The following is a 22,197-nucleotide window of genomic DNA, read 5'->3' as shown; positions in this document are numbered from 1 at the left end:
TTTTTCTGCCACATGATAACATGCTTTACACTTACATCTGAAATAACTTAGCTTGCGTGATGTCCGCCTGTGTCTGGATTTTTTGTCTCTTTCCTGTGCGCGCATGTGCAACTCAGGTACTTACAGCGTCGCATCTTGAAATGACATCGTGGATAATACATTGTCCATCCGTGTGTTATGTGACGTGAAATTAGACTTGCGCGGTGGTCTCCAAACTGAACAAGACGCTTGCGCAGTGTCAGCACGATCAAGCGGCGCCAACAGCAACTCATCTACCACAGTACCAGAAGCGCCGCAGAAAGATTTTTCAGAATAGTATTTTGGCGTTCGTGTCAAAGAAACTAGCACTCGGTTTAGCTGTGAGCGGAGACATTCCCCACGAATGTTAAAACACATCGGTGCGATGATTTTAGCTCGTGTTACATGAACAGAAAGAAGCTCCCCGAAAAACAGCAGAAGGGTGATATTAAAGCATTTGCTATCAGAGCGAGAATTTTCGGCCTCTGCCTCGAAGCCGATATCGACAGCAAACGAGCGCGATCACTAGAACACCCCCTGCACGTCGTCTCCGCGAGAAAACCAAATTATGATCGTCTCCCGGTTATGCGTGCGTGGCATCCAAATTCAAAAGCAAACGAACGAACTGAAAAAAAAAAGCAGTGTTAGCTAGCTGGCGCTGCTCATGTATACAATACCGTGGGCCCATTCTCTCATTTCATTCTTTCAGGGCCTGCATTCGTTGCATTTGTGCGGCTGAAGCGCATATCAAAGTAAGCTGGAAGAATAACGCCTTTACAAGCCGCTGTTCCAATTTTCAGTAAAACAGACAACGTATCCTGCAAGAACGTTACAGCGCGGAAAAAGAAACGAGCGCGCGAGTAGAGGCCACACGGATAAGCTCTGAATTGTACCTGAGGTTTATTTGGGAAAACACGCATATTAGTAGTGTCACAAATGCAAATCCGAGCAAGGAAAATAGGAAAGCAGAAACACGGCTCGGAAAAAAAAAACTGATCACTAAAGTGAGTCGTCATGTAGAAGACGACAAAGCAATACCGGTGTTACAGGGGCCCTTTTGATCGCGATCTGCTCATCGATATCTGGCTCCCAGATTGCAATTTGACTGACGTTTGCGCCAAACTTGATCCGGATAAGTTTGGACCGAATAGCAGCGATGATTGTTGATCGCGATCAAGAAATCCGATCCGGACTGATTCTGATCGCGATCAAAACTACCCGTGTGACACCGGTATAAGAGATAATCTCGTTTTTTATTAGTGAACGGAAGACGTGATAATGCAGGCGTGACCAAGACGAGCCATTTCGGTCGCGGCCTGCTTGATAACGGCTTACTTTCGCTATCAGAATGTTATTTGTTGTGCGTTGTGCTTGTGTGTTTCTTTTGTTCTTGTGACTGATCGCATTTGTGTCACAATTTCTGTGCGTGAATCCCCCCCCCCCCCCCAAAAAAAAAACCTCATTTGGGAACCAGCGCCAGTAAGTGTCATCTCTATTCGTCCATTCGTTTGTGTTTTTACACCAAACATTCACAATAAACGGAATCTAACAATCACGACAAGCGCGATCGAGAAGCTGTATCATCGCGCGTAATCGTTCACAGCGGAAAGCACATCCTATAGCTGTGCACTTTAGACTGAATGAGAGTTGCCGCCGTGAGAGGTGATGGACTCAGCTGAATATTCAGCATATTGAGGACAACCCCATTTTTAAGCAACGCGCAAATAGCCTACGAAAAAAAGACGTTGATGAGCAGGCCGGAACGATATTTAAAATGTAGCATTCGGCGATGCTTTGATACGAGCAATAGGACAGGCGCCTTACCTCGCAAAGAACGCGGTTCTTTGTCGGAACAAAATTTCTTTGGCCGATGTTTTGCAGCCACTGCTTCTTGCGCCAGCCATCACGCTTACCATGGGGAATGGTAAAAAGTGCATAATCGTTTGCACTCTCATTGTGGCAGTTATAGGCGCAACAGCACGGCATAGCGCCCACAGAAAGCACAGAAAACACAGCGCGCGCAACGTTTGCTACGCAGAGCCCCGGCGTAAAATGGCGCGAGCGAAAAAGAAAAATACCAGCAAAACGCAAGATCCACACGTCTCCAAGGGCAACGGCGAAGGAGACCAATCGTCGGCGCGGAAAAGCGGCGGAGAACGGGAGGACGCGAAAAGGGCGAGGAGGGAGAGAGGAGGACGAGCGCGCGGCGGCGAGTACACTGAATGGCGGTACTTTCCCAAGATCAAGGGACTTTAGAAGAGCGCGCTTTAAAAGTCGTCCCCTACGCGGATTAGCGCGCGCCTCGACAGGGCGTGGTCGCTCGTGCGGGCGCCTATCTCGTGATCTCGGTGGTTTGTACGTCTTGCGCTCTGCCGGCAAGTTTCCGTTGAGAGCACGAAGGTCACCTCTCTCACTGCAGCGGCCGCTTTTGCGAAAAGAGCGCGCTGCTCACACAGAAATAAATTACAACTGTGAGAGTTTGCGCTCATCCTGTGCACGTTCGTTCCGCGCGTCCTTTCTGCTTGAGCAGCGCGTTACAAGTTTCGAGCGGCTTGCCGTTCTTCGCGTAACATTACAATTTGATGCTGTAGCATTCATTCCTTCGCGCTTGGGGCGGAAGAATGCACAACAAACGCTCAACTACGTCTGTGAAGACACGTTTCACTTTCGTGTTATACCGATTCCTATGAGACAGGGATCAGCCATGTTTTTCATTGGGGCCTTTGTCTATCCCGCACACTGTAGACCCTCGGGGTGCCGTTTTCTTTATGTTGGGGCTCACGTTGGCCTTATAGTGTGTAGTGGCCCTTAGATAGAGCACTTAGCTTAGCTTCCTTTTTTTTTTTTCATAAAGGCGTTGTAAATTAAGTACTGAAGAGGCGACTTCTGAAGGGTTTCATTGCGTACTATCGTAAGATGTTCCGTCCAATAGTTCTGTCTTCTCGAGTAGGACACAGCATGCCAGCTTATACAACAGGAAATTTACGCCCAGTGTAGTGTCAGCGAAAGCGCCGTGTGTTTTGTGTAATAAAATAGCAAAGCATGACATGAAACCTGTGCATATGATAAAAGCTCTATGGAATCTTTTGAAGTATCCTAAATAGAGAGCGCATGGGAGTCGAAGCCTTTAGTAATTCGAATTGTTTGCATTTGGGCAGCTCATTTTTGGCCTGTTTTAAGTGTGTGCATATAATACTCACCAATCTACAAAGATCGGTATGTGTCACTAAGGTACAAGCAGTACCGAACCTTAAGACGTATTTGCCTATACTTCGCACTTCTCTGTGGAAGCACCTCTCCCCACGCTTCTTCACTCGACATGCACCTTGCATCGCATTCGTCCTCGTGACAGCGTGGCACGCGATGTCTAGTAGTGCGCATACTGTTACGTTTGGTCCTGGAATTCATGGCAGACGTCATTGTGCATGGACGTGTCGGCTATAGAGCTGTCCCTTCCGGGACCTGCGCTTGGACGGGGGCGCTGAGCCCCGCATTTTCCGGGAAGGAGCTTATGCTCCTGTGGTCGAGCGAGCGAGGCGGCCTGTCGTCGCTCTTTTTGCGGAAGCCCGACAGGGCAGTCGCGATCACCCGTTCCTGCCAGGCGGCCTCAACGTGAGACGGAGCCGTTGGAGAGATTGCCATCGAACCAGAGCCTGTCTTCACCTGAACGCAAATATAAGCGTTTTCAGGTGCTCAAGACAGTGCCCATCGTCTCCTCCCTAGTCAACGACCCCTTCCCCCCCCCCCCTCCTCAACCTATTCGCCGAGTTCTCGGGATCAGGTTGCCGAAGACTGAGACTCGTACGTTGGCACTGTGTGTGTGTTGTGGCCCCCATTGGACATCGATCTAGACCATGCTCCCCGTCGGACGTTTCGAGTAGCCCACTTCTCCTTTTCTGGTGGGCGGAACACTGAGACGCCAAGACACCGGATGGGCAGAAGCTGCTGTCACCGCTTCCCCGGTGTTTCAGTGTTAGTGGACGTGGTGCTATGAAAGCCGAAGACGTTTGTACAAAAAAAATGTTCTAGTGGCTTAGCTCGGCTATGCCAGAATAACGTAGCGTTAGCGAAGGTTCAGCTAATGATTCTTAACTTTCTTGATTGTCTAGGATTCGCTTGATTATCATGCTTATTGCTGCTCCAATGACACACACACGGTATACGCATTATGTGGCACATGTATATTTATTTTGCCAGGCAACTACTTCGGGATCCGATGAGTTAAGCTTCTCCGCTCTTCTGCGCCGTTGAGCAGCATTTGCGCTCTCCTGCTCCATGGCTATACCACACTGGCAAACGCCAGTCAGAGGCGCTATCAAGCGGCTCCAGCGCAGTGTCAGACGGCGACTGCACAGCGAAGGCGAATAGCTGCGCGCGCGCCGGCGCCGATACGTCTGCCACGGCTACGACGTCACTCCTCTGGAAAGCGCAGACCGGCGGCGGCGAATAGCGCGCGGCAGCGGCGGAGTGCGAGGGAGGTGCCGGCTCCGGTGCATGAAATCACTGATCCTCGCGCATGCGCAGCACGGCTCTTGAGGAGCCACTCGAAACTGGCTCGGCTAGGCCAGTGTAGCTAACGCTACAAAAGTGAAATATGAACTGAAATGGATGGGAGAGTCTATTTGCACCTCAACAACTCGGGGTCACGTGACCCAAGTTGCAACGTCACATATGACGTCATTGGTTAAAGCGATCGGCTTCAACTGGCTATGTCTTATCGTGACTACGTCTTGTCAAGCGACTCTGAGGTCACGTGATAAAAAAAGGAAAGCGCGTTTTGTTGCCATCATTGCTCGCGTGCACCAATTCAAGTTATCTTACATTCTTGTGGTCATCATCCACGCTGCGTAGTTCGTTGGCGGCTTGATTATGGTAGATATTGATAGTTCATCATCGCTAAGCGATGAAGCAATAGTACGATCGCATCTCCTGGGCTTTGGGAGTGGCGAACGCAACTGGCGTGGGTACGTGAAGACACATCAAGAACTGGAGCACCTAGAAAGAGCCCCGGGCCAAATTCACTTACGGTCTTCTGCTTCTTCCTTTAGTTTTCTACATTGCGCCATGGTACACCGTTTTCTTTTGCACCTCTTCATACCGCGTTGCAACTCGACCGAAGAGTAATATTTGTTGGGGCTTAGAGCCCCAAGAGCAGATAAGATTATGAGGGACTCCGTAGTGGAGGACTGCGGTAATTTCGACCACCTGGGGTTCTTCACCGTGCATCCAAATCTCAGCACAAGGGTCTCAAACGTATTTGCCTCCATCGAAAATGCTACCGCCGCGCATTCCGTCCCGCGACCTTCGGATCACCAGGTGAGCGCCATAGGCACTAAATCACCTAGCCAGGGACCAGAGCGAGTGCTCGCCTCACTGGCGAGTCGGGTGTGTTGCCGTGCGGGTACGTAACGTAGTACAGTACTGGTCACTGGTCAGCACATTTATCTAAAACACCGAAAAGGCGTGTTCCGGACTGCACTGACGACGTTTTCTGATTACAACTGCTTGGAAAGAGCCCGAATTCTCCCATGCAAAGCCGCTAAGGTTAAATGCTTAAAGGGACACTAAAGGCAAATAACAATTTGTCAGAGCGAAACCTCAATGTATGACAACGTCTAAAACAGCAATATTATCAACAGCAGTGCCCTACTTACCGAGAAATTAAGCGAAATCTATCACACGATGAGCGCCACGAGCGGGACATTTCGGAAATGATCCCGATGACGTGAGATAGTCCGACTACAATTAATCACTCGTAATCAAACTAGCTGCAATAAAAAAAGAACCTTCCGTGCATCAAGAGACGTAATAAAATGTTGCGTGTTCGTTTCTGTTTGATTTATGGAAAAAAAGAACCTCTTTGGCGTTGCCATGGGGAACGGCGCGCGTGGTTCAAAGGTTTCGTTTTCGCCGAACTGCGCTCCGCCCGGCTACACTGTAGCCCGGCGCCCTGCTTCGCTCACGCGGTCGTGTATCAGTGGTAGTTTCGGTATCGGGTACTGCCGCGTGTGTTTTGCGCGCTCGTGAAAGTCGCTCTGACAGAAACAGTAACGTGGTTATATTTATCCGGCTTTTTTCAAACACGGGAAAAAACCTCTACGCAGCATGTGCCTTTCCACGAAAAATTGGATCGGTCGTTTTGGAATGCCCTCTACAACGTAACGAAACGAATTTGGCCCTAAAGTGAATATCAGAAATGTTGCACAATTCATGTTAGCTGATTACTAATTTAAGCGCATTAAAAAAATACCCTAACGTAAAGCACCCTGCATAAACAAGACACAGGCGGCACCCCTGAAAGCTATGACAGTAGAGCATGATATGTCGTCAACTTAGGTGTTAAGGTTAGACAATAGAAAACTCAGTGACTATGGAAAATAACCTAAAAGAGCTCGTGGGAACGCTCATGGGAAAAATGGAGTACTTGGTATTATCTTTCTTACATCCCCTTTCTAAGATCTTTAGGACTTGTTCTTATAATTTCCGTTATTATAACGCAAACTCAATTTCGCTATTTTGCTCAATCTTAAGCAGGATTTTTCTTACTTAATGCTCTAGCCACGCTCAGGTTATTTTACCTCTGTCCTCAACATCGCCTCGACATAACGGTGAACTCACATGGAATGTAGATATGTAAATGGTAGCAATGACACAGACTGTTAAAAATTAAGAATAGAGCTGAGAAGGTATTTAGAAGCAGGTTACAAAAGACATATTACAATAAGCAGTCGGGCAAAAACTCTACAGAGGTCTGGGTAATGCATGGGATGCAAGCGGAGGACAGCAAAGAGCGCACTTGTGCTAACACTGAAGTTGTCATTTTAAGAGAACTTCTTATTTAGCAGCAAGATACAGTACGCTAAAATATCTTCTGTTAGGTAAATGCTTGTTCCATTGCATCTAGCATCGGCACCGGTGGTGCGACTGTTGTTAGAATCTCATTTGCATATATTATAAGCTAATCTGCAACCCCATTCTTGCATTCTTGAGACTCTGCAACAAAGCACCACGGCAGACAAACTTCGACACCGACACTATAGCGGCATCAGAATTTGCGAGAAAGACGCCGCACGCGTTGGAGTACGCATCACAGTACAGTGGCTACGAAAAAGCGTCATAACACCGACACAACATCGAAAAAACAAAAGGTCGGCTGCGCGTAGACGTTCGCGCACTTGTTTTTGTCGAGATAGCTCCAGCACCATCACGTGACTCTGCTCCACCCAGAGGGACGCGTACACCTAATCGCCTGTACTCGATGGAGCATTCTGGCGGAAAGATAAAAGAATGTCACTGTCGTTAGTTTTATTCAGGTACCTTAGTGGCAGCAGTATCGGCTTTAGAAGCGGAGTTCAGCCGACGTTTATTGTTTCGCACGGTGTTGTTTTTGTAGCAGTATCTTGTATCTTAAGATACACGATACATTACTGAATGTATCGGAAATACAGATACAGATACTCGATTTGCGAGACGTATCGCGATAGATACAAGGCAGTGGTGGGCAATATCGAAGATACTGCCCACCACCACCACCACTGCCAGCTCGCAACGAGACCCGCCGAACCCCACCCCTTGCAATACGCAATATTCGGTTTTTACATCGATCGTTATAGCATATTAACTGTGTAATGCATAAACATATATGTTGTGGGAGGTTACACTCGGCATAGGTTCAAAACAACCACACCCAAGTTTTGCTTCACATAGGCACGAGCGTGATATTTTTTGTCGTGGCAACATAGCCCTATTCGTTTATTTTATGTACCTCTTTATTTTAACCGAGCAGTTTTGTTTACTGCGGACAATAGTACACCGTTCTCGCAGTGAACGCCCGTCATTGTGTGGTAATTCCGTATAAAGCAGCACTGATCTATTGTACAATTATAACTTTAATCTGTTGTTTCGGGGAAGTTGTTGGAGTCCAAGAACTTACGCAACCTGTGGTCGACGCTGTCAGTTCTCTAACTTTGAAACGAACCTACAGCATAAACGTAGTTAATAATTTCCGGCGATTACGAGGAGTTTCTGGCTCTTTTGCATGAGCAGCGCAGTTGACCACAAGGATAAAAAATGTTAGTCAGCTTTATGCCGACTTGCCTCATATTCACAGGAAGAGAGAAGTTCAGAATGATGGTGTCTATATGCCGTGGTAGAGGAGAAGCGAACGAGACGCAAAGGGGCGGGGGGGGGGGGTCTTGGCTTTGAAAATAAGGAAACAGGCTAATCTCCACAGGCCAATGACTTGGCTGGCAAGGCGCATTTTATTTTTATTTTCTTGTGCCCATTTCGTGACATCCAAGTTTCAGCTTCCAGTGATGAAGTTGTAATGTTATGTTTTAAAAAGTAAAGTAAGGGAGGCCTCTCGTTTGTTTCTTCTTTTTTTTTTTCATATTTCATGGTTTGCTATTGTTTTACGAGTAGACGTAAATTGAATTTTTGGGGTGGAAAAAGCGCGGCAGTTCCATCGTTTAAGAGAAAGTGAGAGGATAATAAACGTGGCGAAGAAAGAACAGGGGAGGGGCTGCCTGAGAGAACTGAAACGCATGCCCAGCTGTGGTCTAGACGGTGATTCTTTATAGAGCGCATTTTTCTTTTTACAAAATACCGATCTTTTAAAAATACGATTGGCACGACGGTAAGACACCTGCCGTCTTCAGAGAGAGAACTATACGTCGCGACAGAAGCACTTCTCCCTGCTGAACTTGCATAGCGATGACTAATTAATGAAACTCGTTAATTAACTTTCTGATTACCAACATGAGGGCTGTTGTTTGTACGGGAAAGTTGTAGGACGTCGCAATAAATGGCGTTCTCGTTTTCTTTATGGATCCGAAAATTCGCGCCTAATTTGAAATATAGATCATCGACTCAAGGCCCCCATGTCGAAATCGATCGTGCCGGGCGCGCAGGAAAGGCGGCCGCTGCGAGTTACGTCAGACCGGAACTTCCTGTGACGAAGAATCTGGTCAGGAAAAATGGCAAGTCGTCTGAAATGCACAAGTGTACAGCTTATTCTTTGCGTGTTATGTGCTTATCTGTTTCTTTTTCTTAAGCTATGAATAGGCGCAAAGCACTCTTTCGCTTGTCCGCGAGAAGCACCACGGTGGCTGCCCCAGTCTACTGAGCCGTGCAGTGAAAGAAGTCGAAATTGCTGTTTTCCTGCGCACAGCGCGGAATAAACAGATGAGCACGGAAAAAGACGGGCAAAGTTAAGCGATCCGCTGGTGCAAGTGGGATGACTTGCAGCTTTCCACGATAAGATATTGTCGCGATTCCTTTTTTTTCTGTATAAGAGTCCTTTTTCTGTACATTCCGTACGCAGTCACACGCCATGACCATCGTTTGCATGAAGTGTAACCGTTCGTAATTCAAGAAGTGCGACTGTCAAAGCGTCCCGCCGATAGTTTTTCATAAAGCGTGCCGCCAACACTTTTACATGGGTTTCCTTTTGAAAGCAACAGTGGTGCATATAGTGGACCTCTGAAGGGGCCCTCTTTCCTTTTCTGAATTCGTCTTCGCGGAACCGCAAGCGCAATCGTAGGCGCACCCTACGCCGCCCATCTACACTTAAAGAAAAGAAGAAAAGAAACGGGTTTTACGTGCCAAAGCCACTATACGATAACGAGGCCCGCCGTATTGGAGGGCTCCGGGAATTTCTACCAGTGACATCGCACATTACCCGTTTGAGCCGCACTCTTTTGCCTCCACCAATATGGCCGCCGGTGGCTTGACTTTCTTGGAACATCTGGTAACAGCAGGAAATCCCATTAGTGTAGAAGCTCTACAGTGCTGTAAAGTGCATTTCCATAATCAACCGCATGTCACCATGCCACACTACCTTTAATTCTAATTTAGCCTTAGAACACGCTTGCACTCGCCTATTCACGCCTTTAAGGCTCTGTTAGGTGTTGGAATAGTTGCGGCACGAGAAAACCAGCGGCATTTTTTCGTTTAAACTTGCGATTTAATTGTAAATGTTAGATAAAGTATTCCTTCTCTGTAACTCGCAAAATTCATATTTAAGATGCTCACTCTTGTATGATGTTTGAACATTAAGGAAGATTACAGTGTCTGTTGTTGACACAGAACAATGAAACTTACGAGACTCTCGCATGAAAGCCTTTAGGGGCCCGAAATATGGCCATGTCGCTAATCCGTCCAACGACGATGTAACCAACTACTTAATTAGTGTGCAAATAACACATCCGTCTATTTGCGTCCTCGCTATATATATATGGTCCTACTGTGCTGTACTATCGCACCTACTTTGGAATCAATTTGGCAACTGGCAGCTCGATTCGTTAGGCGAAAGTTTTGATAGCAGGATCCGTATAACACAGCTTATACAAGGGATTACGCTTCAGCCACTAACTAGTCATTCGCCGCGGAATGATACCCCTCGTTCTACATTTCCTAATACCCTTGCAACAAGACTTCCTCGACTTCCCATCTATCCTCCAATTTCCACATCAAGATGCCTTCATTCAAGAAGCGTTACTTCATTGCCGTGCGCATCTTTCGTCGTACATCCCCGTCAAACTTGTAATCGCACGAGTGATATTCTATCGGAATAATTTTACTATTCGCGTCGTATCCCAGAGTACTCATGGAAGTTTAGCAGGGGTATTGTGACAATCGTACAAAAGGATCAACTGTGATCTCATAGTTGAAAGCCTTTGAAAGTGCCTTTTATCGTTCCTTTGTTTAAAATGCGACCTTGTGTTGCTCCATAAATGACCTCACGAATGCTTTCTTCAAAAAGAAAACTGGAAGCTTTTGTCATCCCATGGTAGTGCGTTGTTCCAAGAGGTCGTTTGATAAGTTGTTCTTGTACTATACATGACACTGACTGCATAGCCAAACTCGCTCTTTGGTCCCATTCATTCATTCACTTGATTGCTCACTTATTTGTTTTTCTTTAGAGTGAATTAGCTGCTGTGGTTCTCTGGCGAGCTCGAGGGCGAGGGTTCATTTTCTGGCCATTGCAGCTGCATTTTGATGGGGAGAAAATGCAAAAACTGCAATGCACTTAGATTTAGATGCGCCTCAAGCAACCTAAGGTGGCCAAAATAAGGAAGAGGAAAATAATGGAGATGAAGGAGGAGAGGTCCACCTGGAAAGCGTGTCTTGGTCAAAATAATTTTACTGTAAATGGCACTGTGGTGTGAGACATCTTGGTATTGGTAGGCGATGGCGCAGAATTTCATTAATTTAAATTGAGTTTCCGTCTCGATCTAATGATCGGCCTTATGTGAACATGGTTACTGCAAAAAAAAAAATACTACGCACTTAAGTGTTTTCGTCGGGCTCTCAACTCATTTCATTTGCTGCAACCGCTGCTGGCTGTCAGACTGGACACATCCATCGTCTAAACAGCAGTTGCTTGCCGAAGCTCATAACGCCATCCTCGTCTGCTAGTATATTGCCTGTTGGATTCTCCGAATTGCATGCACAGACGACTCTACTCTCAGAGTCGGCATTCGGTACAAAACCTCACACAAATGACGAAGCACCAATCTGAACAATGGCGCAGTTGTATGCCCAGTGGCAATCTACGGTAAACTTTTTTTTACCCACGGAGAAGGTTAACAGTGCCTTGCGCCGACGATGACCATTCTTGTCGTTCATTGGTCTACTTACCAGCCTTTTCTCGAAAAACCATGGAAGCCCCTCGTAGACGAAAAGTACAGCTGAAAATCGGAGACAGACCAGGGCGTCTACGTGGTGCAGTCACTTGTTTAGAAAAAAATTGGGGCATTCCATATAGTGAATGTCACATATCGTGTTAGCACACAATGTTTTCTAGCTATGTCTCTGCGTGACGACGGCATCCGTTCCTGTGTGCCGTCTTCAAGAACTGAACGAGCAGCGTCGCATCTAGCAGTAGCCTTTGGAAAGTAATTTGTTTTTCGCATCGGTATGGCCGACAACGCAACGTTGACGACTGCATTTGCAAATTGATCCTTAAACACTTTCTGTGTGATTGCCCTCGCTGCAGTACGCAAGAGATCGTTCACAACTGCTTTGCCCGCAGGCTATTTATTGTCAGAAGCAGACAATCTTGAAACACCTACCTCATAGACATTCAAATTTCCTGACTGCCACCTCCCAGTCCTTCAGCGTAGATCGTATGGCTGTCACTGAATGTGAAGAATTGAATGTCATGGGAGCATTCGTCGCATTTCATAAAATTTGAGAAAAAAAAAACACGATCGTTATGTACACTTTATTTTTGATTTTTTTTTCTCCCTTCTGTAATGCAAGTAATGATATGATGCAATATACGTACAATACAAAAAAGGCACACAAAATGTTCAGACGGAAGCGTCCTGTGAGAGACATACCCTGTTGATTCCATAACATTTTTTTTTTTTTGCTTGGAACGATCAAGGCATACAAACAAAAACAATATACCAACAAAAACAAAAATGTCGATAGGGTGCAACAAGGAATGCTGGATACCGTCAGTTAAAACACAGCTTCTAAACTGCGGCTTGACACGGCCGGACTTGTACTACGTAATACCCTGTACAGCCGTGTCCTGAAGCTGTGCCACGTTTTTATACGAAGGCAGCAGGCCAAAACCAGGCAGTATGGAGGCAAGTCCTGTCCATTGTATTGATACCTCGGTTTGTTTTTCGGTCTTCTTTGGGTAACAAATATAAAATCTCTAGTTTATCTTCCGGTTAATAGCTTCCGTTAAGTGCATACAGCCAGCATTTTAAGCTCTCTGCGTTCAAAGGATGTATGCACACAATACCGTGGTCAATATGGACTTAGTGAAATAATAACTAAGACGTTAGCAAAGACGCTAAAAACGAACTTAAGGTTGAAGAACCATTGCAAGTGGGAGAGCTACAGCAGAAGTTATCAGCTATTATCTTATCTCTTTCCGAAAATTCAGTCCGCCGGTGAAAATGCGCATCTTTTTGTCTTACAATGTGTTGCAATATATATATATATATATATATATATATATATATATATATATATATATATATATATATTGTATAAGCAGATTAGTGACAGAATCGACAGAGTACGGGCTGCGCCATCGGGTCAAAACGAAAATGTACCGCTTGAGTCGCATTTCGTACCTCACAGCATAATTTTTATCTTACAATTACCTTCTTAGCACGATCACTTGGCGCTGTCCTTGAAAATGCTGTCGTCTTAAGCGGTTAAGTATTGATCCCTCTATGTAGTCTAAACTGTTATTTGCCTTTAGTGTCCCTTTAACGATCGGTTAGCTAGTTCTATGACATGACCTTATGAGTGAGGGACAGGTCCAACGCGTTCCATGTGCCCCCAACCCCTTATGCACTCTTTGCGATTGCCCTAGTGCAAAAAAAGAACAAAAACTGCAGGAGTATCCATCACAAACTTCCCATCCCTGGCTTCGTACCAAAACTTTTAGCACCGCCTACACGCGTTAGAAATATTGCTAGTGTAATGAAGAAAAGAAGGGAGAAGCTTTTATGCGATGGTCTGACTGAACGTTGATTTCATTCTTTTGAGCAAAAAAGTAGAGTTTATAGAGTGGACACTTTCGCACGTGAATAGCGTTTTTCTATGAGGCCGGCCGTTCGGTTAGTTTACATTTTCTTTCCCACAAGTGCACAGTATGAAATTTGCAGGCATAACTTTCTGGCTCATAAAACTGGACGCACAATCTCGACGTAGCAGTAGATACTCTTGACGCTCGCGTTTCCTGCCGACCAATATCTTTGGCCTTTACCCCGGTCAGTTTCCTTTTTGCACATCGACAAGAATGGCAAACGTTGTGACTCACAATCTGCTACAGTTGCCCATATTAAAGGTAGGGGAGGTAGGTGTTAGAGTCATTCCAGCTTGTCACTTTGGCTACACAAACTCTTTCCTATTCAGAAAACTCTCACAAAAACTTCAAACTACCACGTTTCCTTTACGAGGCTTCCTCGACCTCCCAAGCACAGTCATTCTCAAAGAGGCGGCTGCAACATTATTCTGCACCGTGCAAGGAAGGCCTCACAAGAGTAGCCTTAAAGGTGGCTCGATTCGTGTGTCTTCGCGATGGCCAGCGACAGTGTTGAGTTTCCTCCGTTCAGGGCTGCCGCTGCGGCGGCTGGAGCACTTAGCTTCGGTGACCTCCAACCATCAGCCTCCTTGTTCTGCTGCTGCTGTTGCTGCTGCTGCTGCTGCTGCAGCGGCTCCGTGTTGAATGTGGGCAGCGGCGTCTGCACACGGTCAGAAACAGTCTTCGGAGGCGACCGCATCAGCCTCTCCAGAGCAGTGAAGGGGGCCTCAACCGTCAGGTAAGCCACGTACGCCATTAGAATGGAAGTGACCAAGATGCCAAAATACAGCGTGCACTGCGTGTGAAACCCAAGTTCATGTACTGACTGCTGCCGCGCGTACGCAGCCGCGCACGGCGGCAGCGCTCACCATGTAGTAGTGGTCCAGTTGAAACGACTCCCGCACGGAAGCCACGTGGACGTAGATGGGCACCGGGTGCAGAAGAAACACCAAGTAGCTCAGTCGGCTCAGCGGAGTCATGGCGGAAGATGACAGCATTTCACCCACGAGACCTGCAACACGTTTCCATTGGAAATGTCCCTTCGGTATGCATGCAGCCAGAGTGACGGCGAATAAATATCGGGAACACGCCCAAGAAGCGTGCACTGCATGGCCAGTATACAACGAGTTCAGTGTTGCAGCGATTATCAACTTTTGAGTATGAGAAATCGAAACAGCGCCACCTTAGAGTAGGTAACTCTATCACGCTTCCTCGGCATATGAAGTCGGCGTGCCTTTTTTGTCTCGTGTTGGTCGATATTGTTACGTTTGTTTTTTCTTACCGCGTGAGCATTCTTAGGTTACTTGCCCAGAAAATGCGTCCGTAACGCAACAGCGCGCCTTTATCACAGGAATACGCAGGACTCCTTTTAAAAAATGCGTGGTGTATAGTGGTATATAGTGAACAACGAATCGAACGAACGACTTAGCAAGCGTGTCGAGGTTCGAAGCCTCAACCTTCTGAGCACGTCCAAATAAATGAACAAATAAAGAAAGGGAAAAAGCGTTGCCGGTGGCGATATTCGAACGTACGATCTCACGATCGCAAGCCGATTTTCTTGCCCACTGGGCAGGGGCGAATCGTGGCCAGGATTTTATTTCGGGATGGGCCCGAACCCTCATATATGTACGTGCTTGTGAATGTTTGGATGTGCGCGTTACTCATAAAAACTCAAATAATCGGCGCAGTCGCGTGCATCCGCTAAGGAAAGAGAGCGAGCGAGCACCGCGTAGTTGAAGCCGCGTGAAGGTGGAGAAGAGAATCGCGTGCCGGGAAAACAATCCCCTCGGCGTGCTGAGCGCGCGGCAGTTCGTTTCCTCATTGGCGCGCCTAGATTTTTAAGGCCAAAGCCTTAAATGTCTAATCAAACACGAAAATTAACCGTCGGCGCCAACACGAGTGATGCTAAGAATCGTCATCGCGTGATGATGTCACCATATGACGTCAACATGGCGTCACGGATCGCCAAAATTTGTTATGTCACCATGACGTCACTGTGACGTCATAGGAAAACGCAAAGATCCACGAATTACGGTATTTTCACGCGTTGCTTTGCACTATTGTCTCCCGATATGTCGCGTATCCTTTTAAAGAGAACATGTCGTCTTCCATTACATTCCTCGACTTTCTTCATTTTAAAAAGAAAAAGACTGAGCTACACTGTAAACCATATTACAGCCATATGGGTGTTTTTTGGTGTCTGTAACTCACACCCTTACACCCCACGAAAAGGGCGTAACAGGCAGGATTACACCCTTCTTATGGGCGTACTTCACGGACTTACACCCTTTATGCATCTATTTTCAAGGGTGTAATATGAAAACTACACCCTTATGGCAAAAGTGGAATGGGGTGTTTAAGCAAACATACACCCTAACACCCTTCCAAAAATAATTTAATAATAATGATTGTAGGGATTTAACCTCCCAAAACCACGATATGATTATGAGAGACGCCGTAGTGGAGGGCTCCGGAAATTTCCACCACCTGGGGTGCACCTAAATCGAAGTACACGGGCCTCAAGCATTCTCGTTTTCATCGAAAATGCGGCCCCCGTGGCCGAGATTTGATCCCGCGACCTGCGGGTCAGCAGTCGATCATCATAACCACTAGTCCACCGTGGCGGGTCGCTTTCAAATATATAAATAAAGCGGTTACACCCGCCTCCTTTCCTCCCTTTCTTCTGAAGCACTATAAATCAAATGACATAGCTACTTCTTCCAGGAAAGAACTATAGCTATAATTCACACTCCTAAAAAAATCGGGTGACCCTCGCTCCATTAAGAGAGAAACGGCGACAACGGAAGGCTGTTGCAGAGGATTTACATACATTATATTGATAGCGCACGTTAACTGGTATGCGAGACACATAGTACACACACTCACTGAATTCAATACACAATTCATTCATACTTATACAACCCATAGTACACACTCACTCAGTTCAATACAGAATTCACTCATACGCATACAACCCATAAGATGAACAAGTCACTACAGCCGCGTAATATGGACCCGTTAACACATACCCTAATAGAAAGCGTGGCGCTTATATAGTGAATGAATTACGAACAACCCTGGTGGGTCAAGCGATGCGTCATTTTTCTTCAACTCCTTACATTTCATGGCTGCATCACAAGGCACGCAGACATTATCATATTGTAGCTATCACTTGGCCAAGCACATTTTTTAGTCTAAAGTTGCGTAATAATGAATGTTATAATTACAGATTTGATTAATTTTATGTGAAAACGACCACCTTCACAAAACTGTATAGGTGTAACATTTCAAGAAACACCCCCACACCCTAGCAGTTATTTAGGGTGCTATATTCGAACATTTGCCCTTTACGCACCCTTATTTCAAATAAGGGTGTGCAAAGGGCGTTAGTGTTGTATTTACACCCTTTGAATAAAAATTGTCAGATATAAGGGTGTACCAAGGGTGTTTCAGTGATTGAAACACCCATATGGGTGTGAAAAGGTTTACAGCTAGTGTACGTCACCTCTCAGTTTTTTCTCAGCGTTCTCAAAAATACGTCACGACATCAGTCGTCCTCTTCTTCTCATATTATTACTGCCGAGCACTTGACTTAGCCGGCTATAGTAACAGGTTTGCTATGATTTTTTAGGGACGAATGTCAATTTGACGTTGAAACGTGAAATGTGGATTTATCCGAAATGCTTCAAGAACCAATGAAACACTAGGAAAAGAACGTTTTCGCAAAAGCTTCTTTCGATATAATTTCTTGTAGAAGTCAAATTTTAGCGAATTCTGATGTTGTACATATTGTTACCCAAGGCACTGACAAACAGCACTTGCGAACAAAAAGTCGCGTCCGGAACAAGGTGTGTGTAGGTTAAAAAAAAAAACAGTTGTACTTTATATATAAATCCCAAGTTAATCCAGTTTCCTAGGTTACAGCAACGAGTTCGTACCTCATTTTCTGCAAGTTTTGATGAGACAAAAATTCCAGCTTCTTCATGGTACCAATGTCCAGCACTCGAAAAAAATGCAGAGAAACTTAGGACGCTAGTCAATAGAAGAAGTTTCTTAAGCATGCTCATCGTCAAACGCGATTAGGCAGATTGCAAATTTTTAATTTCATTTACTGCACTTGATTTTTTTTCTCCATGGTTTTTTTTTTCCTGCTCGAAAATGTAGTCCAACAACAACTGAAATTGGATTACAATTTAAAGAGTGGCTGTGGGCTATTTTTACTCTCTTGAGCTTATTTTCGTAAGAGCAAATTCTTACCAGCACCTCTATAGGAGCCACGCTTCTTCTCACAAATTCTCTTAGACGCACATAGTATTTTGCTGCTGTCTATTTTGAATTAATAAATTCGCGCGCTCAAACTTGGAATTTGCATAATCCCTATGGTCCCTTTATTTGCATTATAAATACAAGTCTCGAACCAATTTAGCGTATGACTGCTCACTTCTGTAAGGCTTTGATCGTTACATCTAACAATCATTCGCCACGGGAGTAAAGCACCCCTCGTCCTATTCCATAAAAACTTACAACAACAAAACCGCGTGAGGTATTCATCTCTCCTCCCGCTCTCCTCGCCAATATGCCTTCCTCCACGCATTGCTTCAAGTTCGTGCGCATCGTAGACCATAAATGCTCGACCAGCTTGTACGGGAATATTTTGTTGCTATATTTGTGTCGTATACTCGAACAATCATCATTATACCGTCTGGGTGAAGCAGCGCACATGCCCAAAGGAATAAGCGGAAATACGCAAGAAAACACGGCAGCTGTTCTTGTGTCTTTCCACGTAGTGCTGCGCGCCGCTTCACCTACGCGGTACGATGATCAATCACCAACTCGCCCCACTTGGCACATTACTGAGCAATCATGGAAGCTCCATAAGGTCAGTGTGACTGTTATACAAAAAGACAACTGCGTTCTCAGTTTATCTTTCTCATTTGCGTACGAGAGCTTTTTCTCGTTCCTTTATTTAATATGCGACCGTTTCCTGCTCCTTAAATAGCCTCACCAGTACTTTCTTCAAAGAAGGATCTGTTTTCACATGTATAAGTTGTGTGTTTAGTTGTTCCTCTTTGACACTTATTGTATAGCCACCCTTGCTCTTTGGCAGCATTATTTATTTATTTATTTATTTATTTATTTATTTATTTATTTATTTATTTATTTCTGGTGTAAAATTGCGTCTCATATTCTGCTGTCGAACACGTGGTCGAGGGCTTACTTAGTCCTGGATCGCAGCTTTTAGCTCAGCTCCCGTGATAGCAGCACGCGTCTTCATTTTATAGTAGAGTAGCTTGAGGAGGCTTATTACAGACTTTATCGATCGTTACGACTGGATCAGATATCATGTCATGCACAACATTGGTGAGTGGACAGGGATAGAAATAGCTCTGAATCTTGGGCTGTGTCCCCTAATGGAAAATAGACGACGAGGCATTCGTATGAAGGGTGGCAACTCTCTTCCTTATCTTTCTACCTCCTTTCATCGCCGTTTAACTGCCTAGGGTAATAAACCGAATTTTCTGCTCTAGTTCGCTTCTCTGCCATCCTCCTTTCTTTCGCCTCTCCGTCCATATGTCCCAGCTCAGTTTTACTGCTAGTCTGTTTATGTTACTAATATCTGAGTCAACTTTATACAGAGGCCTAGGCTGCTGGTCGAGTGTCCGCGTTACTTTACCGTAATTTTCTCGCTTCGGGATTTTTCCCAAACTCGTGGTGTACTTAACTAGTAAGCAAGCTTGTATATCTTTTGCTTCTTTCGTCAATCCTCGGTAGGTTGTATCGGCGAATATTTTTACAGACACACGAGATCTCACTTCTCCACAGTGACACTTATTGTGCAGTGAAGCTTACTTCTGAATACGGAAAGATGGTCTTTTCTCATTTGTGGAGCAGAGTTGGGGTAAAATATCAAATAAAAGCGCTAATATAGTTTGAAACACGAAACACAGTTATCTTTATGTTGTTTCTACGATGTGTAAGTGAAGGAATGCAATAGAAGAGAGGTAAAATATGCTCATCGCCGTGGGCTAGCTTCAGTCGATAAGCTTTTGTCTTTTTAAAAAGATTACTTATAACGTGACAGTCGGACATTTGACAGCGACGATACAGGAAACGTTTAGTGCTCTCTCATAAAAGAAATGTCTTGTGGTATTGTGAGGCCAGCTGCTGCAAAAGCCCTGTGTACCTGCTTGCTGTGTAGCGCAGAGCAGCGTCACCCAGGCAATGCCTATGGTCCAGAGGGTGCGGTGGCATCCCGCGTACGCGGCTGACAACAGCGGATGGAAGGCGGTGTCGCCTCGCCGGAACGGATACGCCACAAACACGGCAGAGCCGCACAGCACGATGGCCATCAGCCAGCCGGCAGCCAAGGCAACCTGCGTGTGCCGCCAACATTGCTTCATTCTTCACCGCGGCCAAAACACACATTGTTCGTGCTACCTGCTGCATTTCCGTGCGCGCGTACATTCTCAATCGGGTCCTGGTTAAATGCTGGCTATATCCAGGAAACCAGACGAAAAATGTCCGGTTTCCTGGCTATATCTAGCACTTTAAGCGGGACCTGATTAAGAGTGATGTATGCCTGCGATGCGTGTGTGTCCATACTCGAGCGTTTACTTTACACTATAAGGTTATACAGGAAATAAAGGCATTAACATGTAAATATCGCCTTTATAGCGCAAAAACTCGAAAATGAAAGGAAGCAGAGGAACGGAGTGAAGGAAAGAGAGGTGCTACGCGTTCCTCTGACTCCTTTCTTTCATCTTCGAGTTGTTGCGCAACCACGGTCATGTTTAGCAAACACCAACTCGCCACCAGAGTTATTCTGAATTAATTTCTGTCCGAAAGAATTTGCATAAACAAGAAATAACACAAGCGTAAAGGTTCATGTTCGTACGGCTTTGCAGTCTATTTACCAGCGTCACGCAAGTCTAACAGACCGTGTCGCATCAAAAAAAGTCTTCCCTGTAGTGTGCCCAGCGACGTCACCATTCCATAGTAGCAATGCCGTACGACTATCACCACAAACCAGCAGCCGCAGTTGAAATGTGCAGTGGCAAAACAGAGAAAGTGATCTAAATTAACCTAGGCAATAACTAACTTAGGCTATCAAAGTGAGATTTTATTGTACCTTTCCGAAACGAGGCACCTTGACCGTGGGCAGGGTGTAGCCGAAGCAAAGACCAATTGCAAATGGGCCGAAGTGCGTGAATGGCTGGTAGTACACCAGGTTCAGTAGCTGCTTCGCCTTGCTGCACAGAGAATGTGAATGCATCGCGTGTAACCCAGTGAGCGGTACTGAATAATCCATTGAAACCCGAAATTTAAAGCGCTAGCTTTTATTAGCTTATTCCTCACCTTCCAATCGTCAACGCTGTTCACAGCGCAGGCCTTGGCCGTGACAAAAGGTGCTTACATTAGTACAATAACAGAAGTTCTTGCGCTACCCTATGTAGCGAGAAAACTTGTTATTGTGGCAATGTTGTTGTGCTAATCGACCTCTTGAGGCACAGTGTTCTTGCTACTTGTTTTTGTCGAGAGAAGAGGGAACGATTTCTAGCTGACTTTGAGAATTAATTGTAAATTGCAGGCCGGGTGCAGCGCTCTAATGTTTGGCTCGCGTGTTCTCAGGAGCCTCGACTACCGATCGGCAGCGTTTTCAGACCATGCTGTAAAAGCCTTGCAGGGCCCCTTGTAGTATATGCTAATTACGATTAACTACTGAAATTCGCAAAAGAAACATATTGCCTCCTTTTCTTTCTTACAATATAATACAGAGTGCGTTGGAATCACGCTGCACGAGTTTTACACATTTGTAGACAGTCCATTATTTTTCGCGCCTGAAGGGGATATATATTATAAGAAGACTGAAACTTGGGCTAGATGGTCGTACTTTATAGTTGGTGGTACTTCATACTTCATAATGTCCGTGCGTGGTTGCGCTGCCGTTCAATTATGAGGATATATATTATAATGAACAGTTATTCGCCGAGTCGTCAACCTGATTAGCACGAATATGTTATTCGACTCATTCGCCTAAACTGTTCATTAAGGAGTGATAGCGCTTTTGTTGCTTCACTTCTTCGGTCGATTTCTCATTCTATTGAGCATAAGTGAACACCAAGAACTCACTCACCTCCAACGCGCCGTCATCATAAGCATGGCAGGAGGTAGTTCGTTCATATAAGTCACCGCACTAGTGACCAGGCAACTTGCTACAGTTAGGGAGATGATAACCAGCAGAGTCACCTTCGGTTTCCTGTTGAGACAAGGTTTACAAAAAGGAGGAAAAAACAGCACAAGCAGGACAGAAGAAAAAAAATGAAAACCGTGAGTCACGAGACCAAAAAGAATAGTGCTTGAGAAACTTCAGAAGTAATACTTGATATAAGAGACATCGACCGATGCGTACCTTCGGCACGTATACTACAGATTGTCGGTTTCCTCCCACTGATTGCGTTTTCTTTCAATGGAGACACAAGCGGAAGTAACTTGATTCAGACTGCTTCATTATGAAACTCTGGCAAGTACTATGAATCAATTCTGTTTAAAGCAACAATGAGTGGCATTGGATTTATTCCCAGAATAAGCGAAAGAATATTTTATTTGTCTCGCGCTCAGTCGCA

The 22,197-nt window shown here is 45.5% G+C and overlaps 1 protein-coding gene across 1 annotated transcript in view; it reads right to left on the bottom strand.

Annotated features, from left to right (window-relative positions):
- Positions 1-13,024: 13,024 nt before the first annotated feature.
- LOC119399091 (nose resistant to fluoxetine protein 6) overlaps positions 13,025-22,197 on the bottom strand; it is a 104,811-nt gene continuing 95,638 nt past the window's right edge. Inside the window, exons 11-15 of the mRNA XM_037665909.2 lie at positions 21,708-21,830; positions 20,703-20,823; positions 19,758-19,947; positions 14,443-14,585; positions 13,025-14,369 (exon numbers count right to left, since the gene is read on the bottom strand). Of these exons, the coding sequence (XP_037521837.1) occupies positions 14,040-14,369; positions 14,443-14,585; positions 19,758-19,947; positions 20,703-20,823; positions 21,708-21,830 (907 nt within the window). The 3' untranslated portion in view covers positions 13,025-14,039. The remainder of the gene's footprint in view (positions 14,370-14,442; positions 14,586-19,757; positions 19,948-20,702; positions 20,824-21,707; positions 21,831-22,197) is intronic.

Source organism: Rhipicephalus sanguineus, chromosome 1 (assembly GCF_013339695.2).
Source record: "Rhipicephalus sanguineus isolate Rsan-2018 chromosome 1, BIME_Rsan_1.4, whole genome shotgun sequence".
In the NCBI taxonomy this organism is placed as follows: domain Eukaryota; kingdom Metazoa; phylum Arthropoda; class Arachnida; order Ixodida; family Ixodidae; genus Rhipicephalus; species Rhipicephalus sanguineus.
This window is presented reverse-complemented; position numbering and strand designations above follow the sequence as displayed.